Below are 11,672 nucleotides of genomic sequence, written 5' to 3' on the forward strand. Positions count from 1 at the left end.
TCTTTTCAGATAATTTTTTTCTGTTATGATTAGGTTTCTTTCTTTCCTTCTCTCTCTCTCTCTCTCTCTCTCTCTCTCTCTCTCTCTCTCTCTCTCTTTCTTTCTTTCTTTCTTTCTTTTTTTCTTTTCTTGCATGCCACCTATCTTGCCAAAGGCAACTCTAGGCAGCTTGCAGACATTGAATAAAATACAGTATAAAACATTAAAACATTAACAAAAATAAATAAAGATCTTAAATTTAAATATTCAATTAAAGTAAAACTAATATACACTTTATTTTATTTTGTATTATGTGTTTAACAATGATCCCACAAAGAATTATCCGTTTGGTTATTAATATGTTTTTTTTTTAGCTTTAGATTAGAAAAACTAAATTTAGTTTTTGAATATCAGACCAAAATTTTCATAAGTTCTTAATAACTAACTCTAGGTTACTGATAGCGCTGGGGCAGATAGATTCCTTTGTTTATTATTCCTTTGTTTATTATTTATTTATTTATTTAAATTTATATGCTGCCCATCTTGATCATAAGACTTTGTACTAGATGATAGATGATAGATGATAGACAGGCAGATGAGAGAGAGAGAGAGAGAGAGAGAGAATATTTTTTTTTCTAAACTACTGCTGATTTGGCTTCAAAATCATTTTTCCAGAATTTCCTAAAGTGAACTAAGTCCTATTATGAATTTCATGTTAGATTTTTTTTAAGATTGTCCTTTTCAAATAATTACTATTTTTTCTCATTCTCACCCATGATTTTTGATATAGACTTTATGCTTTTATCTGATGTTTATCAAAATCTCCCCTGTCTCTGTGTCTATATCCTTAAATATGCAGGGCAGGAAAGGATCGGAAAAGACTCTCACTATGAACAGGAGGGTCGAGTGCAGTTTGTGATCGATGCTGTTTATGCCTTGGCTCATGCCCTCCATCAGATGAACAAGGATCTGTGCAGTGATTATTCTGGGATCTGCCCAGAGATGGAACATGCAGGGGGCAAGAAACTACTGAGATATATACGCAGTGTTAACTTCAATGGTGAGTCCGTGTTCTTATATCTTATATCTTAGTTCATCTTAATAATCCTAAATAACTGGTTAACCAATACTTTGTTAACCTAATAATAATGATGTGATATAATGTAAAATGTGTTGCTTGAAGAGTTGTTTTGCTCAGGTTTACCAGGGGGATGAATTATTTTGAAACTTTCTGGCATTTATTTTTGTCTAACAACTTTCCTGTTACTATACGGCTAATTAAAAATGTAATGGGAGATAGATATCCAGTTTGGCCTAGAAGTTAAGGTACCATGCCAGAAACTAGATGTCTGTGAGTTCTAGTCCCACTTTAGGTGAGAAAGTAGACTGGGTGACTTTGGGGCTGTCAATCTCTCTCAGCCCAACCCACCTCACAGAGTAGCTGTTGTGGGGAAAATAGGTTGAGGAAGGAGAATTAAGTATGTTTGTCACCTATTATAAAATTAATAAAGGTGGGATAAAAATATTTCTATTCTGTTCTGTTCTGTTCTATTCTATTCTATTCTATTCTATTCTATTCTATTCTATATCCTCAGTTTTAAAACTCCAAGGGAAATGGGATTCAACACTGTTTTATAAGATATGTGAATGAATATTAATAAAATTAAACTAATACTTACAATCTATTGGTAATGATTGTACTTCAAAGCCATGTTGCTTGTTGCTGGTCTTCACTATGTGGTAATTCTATTGTCATAATATATGCATTTACAGTCCCACATTTATAAAATTTATGCAGTTAGTCTGTTGCAGAGAGTAAGGAAGAGGACTTGCAGGAATAGGCCAGATCCTTTGGCAAGGCAGTGATGGGAAAGACATTATTTAAGTCCAAAAGAGGAAGAGGGTATACACAAAAGACTCAGACATAGACACTGCCCTAATTCACATGAGTGGCTACTGAGGATTTTGGGAATAAAGCATTGTCAGACTTGAAGAATTCTATTACTAAAGTTATATTAATAACAAATATATTGTTTAAACTTTTTGTGGAACTGATTTCTTGGTTTTGATAAGGGAAGATTGGAATTAAAAAAAAGGGTGAAGGAACATCACATGTTAGGAAAAAAAGGTTGGAAAACAGGTGGTGGGAGATGGCAGGGATAGCACTCTCACATATTAGCTTGCATGAGTCATTATTTGTACTTGAAAAAGAAAAGAAACTGATTGCCAGAAAAGTTCCATTCTTTCTGACAGCCAGAGTAGAAATGGGCATAGAAGCATGCGGTTGAATCTGCTTTTGATCTTCCCCATTGCAAACCAAAAGATTATTCAAAAAAGAATATATTTTTCTGGTAAAAAACACCATTTCTCTGTCAGAAAATTTTTATCCAGCTTTAATCTTCTTGGTGGGAGGCTGGCACCAAGACAGAACTCTGTATCTATTGTTATAGACACAAACAAGAAGAAAAATAATACTGGAAGTTTTTAAGAAGAGACTGGGCAGCCATTTGTCTGAAATGGTATAAGGTTTCCTGCCTGAGCAGGAAAGGTCCATTCCATCATCATCATCATCATCATCATCATCATCATTATTAAGAAAGCTAACTCTCCCCCAAAAATACATAGGACTTATATGCACAGACAAACCTACATATATAAAATTATAATATATATATTTCAATAAATGGAAATTATAATTCCTTATAGTCATTCATAGCTATTCTACTTAGGCTGATTGATTCTACAGGCCATTGAATAGTTGGAGCTGTATATTCGTCTTTCCAATGCCGAACAATTATGTGATAGGGATACACTTCAAAAGAATACAAACATCTAAAAACACAAAATCTCAAAATTAAGTTAATGCATGCAATAACTTCTTTCCCAAGTGGAACAATTATTGAGTGCTATAAAAATGTATTTAAATAAAGTATTAATTCTTCTTCATCCCCAGCAATCTCACCATTTATACTACATTAAATTAAATGAAGTAATTTCTGAAATATTATTTCTTACTGGATTTCAATGAAGCCATTTCTGAAAAAAATATTTCTTATTGAAAACAATGTAATCTAAAATGTAGTAAGGAGCTGTGGTGATGCAGTAGGTAGAATGCAGTATTACAGGCTAATTCTGCTGACTGCCAGAAATTTGATTCTCATTGGCTCTAGATTGACTCAACCTTCCATCCTTCCGAGATTGGTAAAATCAGGACCCAGATTGTTGGGGGCAACTGGTAAACCAGTTAGAGAGGGCTGTAAAACACTGTGAACAGATATATAAGATTAAGTGCTACTGCTATTATTTTGCTGGAAGCTGTGAATCATTAAACATATGAATAAAATAGAATGGAAATATTTCAGATGTCAATAATAATAAGAATAATAAAGTTGGAAGGGATTCGGACAAATGGCTATCCAGTCTCTTCTTAAAAACTTCCAGTGTTGGAGCATTCACCGCTACTGGAGGCAGGTTTTTCCACTGGTTAATTGTTCTAATTGTCAGGAAGTTTCTCCTTAGTTCTAGGTTCCTTCTCTCCTTGATTAGTTTCCATCCGTTGCTTCTTGTCCTACCTTCAGGCACTTTATATAAATGTAAATCTGAGTGGTATTGAAGTTTTCAGTATTTTTAACATCTCTTTCTATTACTTAAGTAAAACTTGCAAAGAAAATAAGCAAAAACAAAGAAAAAGAAAACTGATATTTTTCTCACTCAAGGTTTTTAAGAAAAGATTGCACAGCTAACTATCTGAAATGGTATAGGGCCGGGGTAGGCAACCTTGGCTCTTTTATGACTCATGGACTTCAACTCCCAGAATTCCTGAGCTCAGGAATTCTGGGAGTTGAAGTCCATGAGTCATAAAAGAGCCAAGGTTGCCTACCCCTGGTATAGGGTCTCCTACTTGAGCAAGGAGTTGGATTCCTAGACCTTCAAGGACCCTTCCAGCTCTATTTTGATTGATTGATTGATTGATACATGTAAACATTCAAATGATGATTATAAAAAAGGAAACAACTATTTAAAAAGCAGAAAAAACAACAATAAAGAACAAAACATTATTTTTTTAAAAAAAACATTCTGATAGCCCTTCCTTTCTCCCCCCCTCCCTTTTTTCCCCTATGCTGCTAATTGCTGCTTGAATATTTTTGCACTATACTTTAGACATTATTACACATTTCTGTTTAGAGATGATGGTCATGATGATGATTGATGGGTTCTCTACTATGAAGACATAACCTTAGCAAATTGTTAATAGTCATCTTGACAGAGCTAGGAGGTTATATGGATGAGACCAGCATTTCTACACTTGATGACAAAACAAAGGAAGCAAGATTTAATGTTAACATTTGTTAATTATGTAAAAGGGAGAAGTTAAGGCTACAATTGGTTACTTAGGTTTTAGAAGTAATCTAAGATCAAAGAGTTTTAGAAGACAATTTTAGTATGAATTTCAAAAGAATCTGTGTTTCTATTATCGGAAGGATTTGACACCTTCTTTTCCCATAATCAGAAACAGGGCTTTTTTTCTCATAGTACGCCCAGAACAGAGTTCCCGTACCTTTTTTAGATGGAACCTTGTAGGGTAGGCAAGGCGGGTTGTATGATGTGTGTGAGTTCTGGCACCTTTTTTTTTTTTTTTTTTTAGAAAAAAGCACTGGTCAGGAATATAATAAAACACACTAGATGATCAATGGAGGTCAAAGAAAATATATTTATTCAACCCAGGTTTGTCAAGTAATATTGAGTGGCTGTTGTGATGGACTGCTCCTTTGTCTCCCTTCTGATAGAATTTTAGTTTAAAGTTTTAGTCAAGCTTTAGCAATAGAATGCAATGTGTTAGCTTATTACAATAGTTCTTGCTCTCTCAGTGTGAACATCTGTCTCCTGTGCAATCCTTCTTTTTATATTCTGTTAAAAATCTTTCACTGTTTATAGTTAACCACAATGTCTAAATAAATGGGAATTTTATATTTCCTAAACATTGGTCTTCTGATGAATAACATATATATATATATATATATATATATATATATATATATATATATATATATATATATATATATATATATATCTTCATTTGCATAGATTTTGCTCTCATTTATTTACAAAAGTCAGCCTTTTCTTTTATAAAATGGCTTTATTATGCCTTTACAATCTTTTATCAGTCTTTAATTTATACTTATTGTACAGTACATATATATAAGGAAAATATTATTGGAGAAAGAGATATCCAGGAAAGAAATGGTGAACTGAAGATGGCTCCTCAAAAAGTGGAGCTAAATACTGTGGTGGAATGAAGAGCTGGAGGGTAGACTAGCTCTTCAATAATTCCTCTCTAGACAAGAAGAGAATGTGAGATTGCTCACTTTACTTGGACTTCAGTAATGCATTTGATAAAGTAGACCACAACTTACTACTTGATAAGATAGAAAAAATGTGGATTATATAGCATCACCACCAGATGGATTCATAGCTGGCTGACCGGCCGTACTCAGTGTGTGGTCCTCAATGGAACCGCATCCACATGGAGGGAAATGTGTAGTGGAGTGCCCCAGGGCTCTGTGCTAGGCCCAGTGCTCTTCAACATCTTCATCAACAATTTGGATGAGGGGACAGAAGAGGAACTCATCAGATGTGCAGATGGCACCAAGCTGGCAGGAATAGTCAAAACTCTAAAAGATACAGAAGGATCTTGACAGACTTAAACATTGGACACTATCTAACAAAATGAAATTCAATGGTGAAAAAAGTAAGTTTCTACATTTAGGCAAGAAAAAACAAATGCACACTTACAGTATAGGTGGTATCTTGCTCAATAGTAGTAACTGTAAGAGGGATCTCAGAGTCCTAGTGGACAATCACTTAAATATGAGCAGGCAGTGTGCTGCAACTGCCAAAAAAGCAAACACAGTGCAAAGCTGCATTAACAAAGGGATAGAATCAAGATCGTGTGAAGTGTTAATAACACTGTATAATGCCTTGGTAAGACCACACTTGGAATACTACATCCAGTTTTGGTCATCACGATGTAAAAAAGATGTTGAGACTCTGGAAAGAGTACAGAGAAGAGAAACAAAGATGATTAGGGAACTGAAGGCTAAAACATATAAAGAACATTGCTTGATTTGGATATGTCTAGTTTATTGAAAAGAAGGTCCCTTCCTATTATTATTATTAGTAGTAGTAGTACTAATATTAGTGTTATGGATCATCGCACAGTCAGCCAGATGTTCAGACTGGATTTAGCATTTTGTCTATCTATCGAGTCCTTACCAAGGACCTGGGATAGGCAGATGTGGATGTTTGATGGTATTAAAAATATTGTCGCAGGATGGAAGCAGTTCCTAGTAAGGCTGCCTTTTGCAATTGACTAATGGCAAATTTGTCAATGCCAATGGTGTTCAAGTGGTGCTCCAGTTGTTTTGAGATTGCACCCAAGGAGCCTATGACTATTGGTACTACCCTTGCTTGCTTTTGCCACAGTCTTTCTATTTCTATTGTAGGTTTTTGTATTTTGTTATCTTCTCCACTTCTTTCTCGTCTATTCTGCTGTCTCCAGGCACTGCCATGTCAACTATCCAGACTTTTTTGTCTTTCTTATCAACTATTGTTAAGTGTTATGTTGCAGGTGCTTGTCTGTTTGAATTCTGAAGTCCCAGAGCAATTTAATTTTATCATTTTCTATGACTTTCTCTATTTTATGATCCCACCAGTTCTTGCTTACAGGTAAATGATATTTCTTGCAGATCTTCCAGTGCACCATTGTTGCTACTTTGTCATGCCGCTGCTTGTAGTCAGTGTGGGCGATCTTCTTGCAGCAGCTTACCAGGTGGTCCACTGTTTCTTCAGCTTCTTTGCATAGGCGGCACTTACTGTCTGTTGCTGTCTTCTCAATTTTGACTTTATAAGCATTTGTCCTTAAGGCTTGGTCTTGTACAGGCAGAATTAGTCCCTCAGTCTTTTTCTTTAATTTTCCTGCTCTTAGCCATTGCCAGGTCTTGTTATTATCTGCTTTCCCAGCTGTTTTCTTAGGTCCCATCTTTAAGTCTCTATCCTGGAATTTGTATTCAGTTATCTGTTTTATCTGCTCTTTCTCTAGTGTTGTTTTCTGGGATTTTTTTTTTTTTTTTGTAAAGTTAAATTGGACATGGATTGGTTTATATTTTCAAAGTTTTTTTGGATTTCTTTGTGGTTTGAAATCATTGTTGTTTGAATTAGTTGCAGCATATCATATATCTCCTCTTGAAAGGTATTTGTTTTTTTCTTAATTAGTTCTTTCTACAAATCTCTGATTTTCCATGATAGCCAAGAATCAAGGTTTTCTTTTCTGTACAAATAGCTTTGGAGTCACAGTTAAGTAGATATTTTCCTGAAGTTTATAATTCTCTCTTTGTCTATAGCCCAGATATTTTTCTTTTTTCTTTTTGTCACAGCTGTTTTCTATTGTTAGAGCTTTGAAGGTCAGAAGCACAAATTAGTTTTTCCAGATTTTGCCAAGCCATAGCTGTCATAGTCTTCATACACCACTAGATGTCAGCACCAGTTCATTTTTCATTTTTTAAAGTAAACAGTTGTCTTTAAAATGAGAATCTTAACCATTCAGCAATTTCAAACTTATCTAAATTTAGGTTTTATATTCATTTCATTTCATTTCTATATGTTTTAGTCCTCCATAAAAGGTTTAATTCACTGCTTCCATTAGTAAAAGGATGGGGCAAAGATCCCCCTCCTTCACTTTCGGAGGTTTTTTGCTTCTTGAGATTTTTTTTCCAGGAAATTAATTGATCAGTAGGATAGAGAAAATTGATGTTCTTACCCAGATTCAAATGTGCTGTTTACAATCAGCTTAAAGTAATACTTTTTTACTTTGGTTGCTTGTAGCTTGAGTTAGACTCTGAAGTTAGGCTAGCCTTTCTCCTGTTGGTTTCTGGAAGGCTTCTCCTTGACCGATCGGGTTGACCGCCATCTCTTTGTGATCCACGGGATTTCCTTCCTTTTTTGCCACCTCTTTGGGGGAACTTCTGGCCCATTTAGGGTCCCCTAACAGGAAGAAAATCAGCTATAGGGTACGGAGCCTCACAATCCCTTGGCTTCTGTGTTATTGTGAAAAACTGGAAGTCTTAAAAATAAGATTTTGGAATTAATTATAAAGAAACCTTCCTGTGAGAAATGGTTTTGTTTTGATTTTTTTAAAATAAATAAGATAAGACTAACATTGGATACTAAAAGGAGCTAAAATGAACTAAAATTTTCAATTAAAGGAGAACATTCAAATTCAACTTATAATTACAGAATTAAAAATACTTTAATATTGGATATATTGAAGAATATCTTTGAAGAATGCACCCAGAAGTTAATTTTAATAGTGTCTGCCTCTATAAATAGACTAGTTCTAAAAGATTTTATGAAAGAGGAACAATATTTGACATTATTAGGAATGATCTGAAAGTGTATTTTAAAGCGACAGGCTACAAGAATGACATGGGAAAAGATGTGACACTGGACTTCTAAAAGAAAGTGGTTGATACCTTAATAATTTTAAAAATATACAAGCCACAGACCAAGAATATGACTTAGATAATTTTCCTATACTGGATTTCCAAAAAAGGCCTGTTAAAATTTTGATGAATATTGTGAAATGGATCAAATAAAAAATGAAAAGAAATCACGTTCAGTGACATTATTTAAAGGGACTAAAGATCAGGACTGTTAGAAATAAAGGGAGCAACATAATATTGCTCTATTTGATCAAGGCTAAAATAGGCATGTCATTATATTGGTAATCTTTAACATATTTTATGATGAATCAGGAGTGAAATAGCAAGCTTTTAGGGATATGATTATAGATAAGAGAAGATAATTTGTTGCATTTTAAGAGAAAGTTATATGTTGCTAAAATTGTTTATACTTGTGATAAAGTCATTTCTTTATAGCTTTCTTTTTGTTTACTATATTTGTATTGTATCTTTTTCTTTCTTTTCTACACTTTTCGCTTTTCTTTTTTATCCTTTTTTAATTTCTACTACTTTCTATTGTTGTAATTTCACTTTTTAAATCAAATTATATATTTCAACAGTTTCAATGAATAATTAGCAATTTTCAGAAACTGCCAAAATATTAAATTCATGAGTTTAAAATAAGCCAAACACAAGGATTATTTGCTATGACCTATGTTGTTGTTTTTTCTCTTTCATAAGTATGGGGGTTAGTAGAATAAAAACAGATTTTGGAAAATTAAGCTATTTCGGGATGCTGGTCAAGATGTGCCACATCAAGACTATCTTCTGCTGGCTGTTTCTTTATGAAGCAAAGAGATTTTTTTCTGGGCAGAAAACCCACAAAATTATATTCTGAAGTTCTAATTTTTGATAAAAAAATAATTCTTATGTGATAGAATGGAGGAATGTCATATAACCTGTCCTACATATGATTTAAAATAGAAACAGGACAATTACTGCTCTTTTTTAGTTTCTTATTAAGCAAGAACCACATGGCTCATGACTATTAATCAAAAACTGATATAGAGGTAGAGCATTTTTAAAAGGACCATTTAATGCTGCTGATAGGAATTGGTGGGTAAGTTTAATTTCAGTTTTCAAAACCTTTAAGCTGGCATAACTGATCATTTTTCAAACATTTAGATTGGTTTGTGTTGATATATATATACAGTATTTTACTGGGTTAAAAGTAATTTTTTAATTATTCTTTTCTTAAAGATGTTCTTTTAATGTTATTTTTCATTATTGCTCCATTTTGTCTTTTATGTTTAATTTCTCTATCTGTTGCCAAGAGAACTTTGTTATTGGATAGCTTAAAATTGAACAAATGAAGAAATTTATTAATGCTTGTCAGTCATGCTCACAGAAACAAAACAAAGCAAGGATTTTTTTTTTTTAAAAAAAAAGTTTTGCCTGCTTTCTTTTTTCTTTTGCTTCACACCCTTTCTTAGGTAGTGCTGGCACTCCAGTGATGTTTAATAAGAATGGTGATGCACCAGGACGTTATGACATCTTTCAATATCAAACCACAAATACCTCCTTGCCAGGCTACCATCTGATAGGCCAATGGACAGATGACCTACAGCTCAATGTAGGTCCCCTTTATTTTCTTCTTTGATTGATGTTACAGTAAGAAGTATGCTAATTTTTTTGCCAAATACATGTTGAATATGTCTCTATTATTTTGTATAAGTTTCTTTTTGGATAATGAGAGAAATCTCACATGAATGAAAGCCTTGTATATTGTATGTTCCCATTATGTGCTTGGAACTTATGGTGATTCTTGTGAAGTGTTACAATCTTGGGGTTGGGAAGAATCCAAAATGATTCCAGCAAGTAGACTTACATAGTATAAGTTTACCAATTGTCTGTATTTTCCTTATTTGTAGAATTAAATCAGAATGTTCCATTCAGTAAAAATGCAGTATGTATTATAGATTCCATTATATAATTTCCCCCTGCAAAGAACTCCCTGATTAATAACTCTGAGTCTGTCTGCCTGTCTAATAATATGAAAAGATTTACAGCGGTGTATGATTTTTCAAAGTATGTTTGAAACAATATGGTTGATATCTCATTTGGAAGGGCCATTAATTGTATGGCAAATAAACATGATAGGAAACTTAATTGCTTGGACACACACAGACAAAATTCTTCATGTAATAGAACTAATGACTGGAGAAAAAGAGTTGATACTGAAATTTTGTTGCAACTGCATTAGCTGAAAAAATCTGAAATCTTCTGTTAATATTGACATCTCAATTGCCATAATTTCCTCAATATTATCTTATCCTAAACATAATATACTAAATGTATGAAAATATGTTGAGTCAAGTGAAAAAAGGATTGATTTAATAAATCATTAGTTCTTCCGATTACACACACACACACATACGTACGTGCGTGTGTGTCTATGTGTATGGCAGGAGTAGTGTCAGAGAAAAAAGGTATGTATGGTTGTGAAAGTTGGACCATAAGAAAGGCTGAGCGCCAAAGAATTGAGGCCTTTGAACTATGGTGCTGGAGAAGACTCCTGCGAGTCTCTTGGACTGCAAGGCATTCAAACCGGTCAGTCCTAAAAGAGATCAACCCTGACTGCTCTTTAGAAGGCCAGATCCTGAAGTTGAAACTCAAATACTTTGGCCATCTAATGAGAAGGAAGGACTCACTGAAGAAGGGCCTAATGCTGGGAAAGATTGAGAGCAATAGAAGAAGGGGACGACAGAGAATGAGATGGCTGGATGGAGTCACTGAAGCAGTAGGTATGAACTTAAATGGACTCCAAAAGATGGTGGAGGACAGGAAGACCTGGAGGAACGTTGTCCATGGGGTCATGATGGGTCAGACACGACTTCACAATTAACAACAACAAAGATAGACTTAGATGGTTGTGGTGGTTTATATGTATTTTGAGCAAAGCAAAAAAAAAAAAGTCCAAAAAATGTGATGAATGTTTCTACCCAAGATCCTTGAAAATAAAAATAAATAAATAAAAGAAGGGTGTGTGTATGTATGCATATATTTGTATGTGTTTCTCTCTCTGTGTGTGTGTGAAAGACTATATGGCCACATGTTGCTGCTATTCCAAAATATGAGGAAGTGATATTTTTGTAAGCAAAAGCTGCAGAAATATGAACATAGGCAAACCCTGTGAAGACTGTAAAATACACTTTGAAAAAAACACTACCACCATAG

At 34.0% G+C, this 11,672-nt stretch overlaps 1 protein-coding gene across 1 annotated transcript in view; it reads left to right on the forward strand.

Moving 5' to 3' along the window:
* LOC120317717 (metabotropic glutamate receptor 7-like) overlaps nt 1-10,959 on the forward strand; it is a gene marked incomplete at its 5' end in the record, with an annotated part of 119,034 nt that extends 108,075 nt beyond the window's left edge. The window contains 2 exons of the mRNA XM_039364529.1: nt 839-1,039; nt 9,929-10,959. Coding sequence (XP_039220463.1) covers nt 839-1,039; nt 9,929-10,095 — 368 coding nt within the window. The remainder of the gene's footprint in view (nt 1-838; nt 1,040-9,928) is intronic.
* Between the last annotated feature and the right edge of the window lie 713 nt (nt 10,960-11,672).

The sequence above is a fragment of the Crotalus tigris genome, unplaced genomic scaffold, assembly GCF_016545835.1.
Source record: "Crotalus tigris isolate CLP2741 ecotype Arizona unplaced genomic scaffold, ASM1654583v1 scf7180000019789.198917, whole genome shotgun sequence".
NCBI classification, from domain to species: domain Eukaryota; kingdom Metazoa; phylum Chordata; class Lepidosauria; order Squamata; family Viperidae; genus Crotalus; species Crotalus tigris.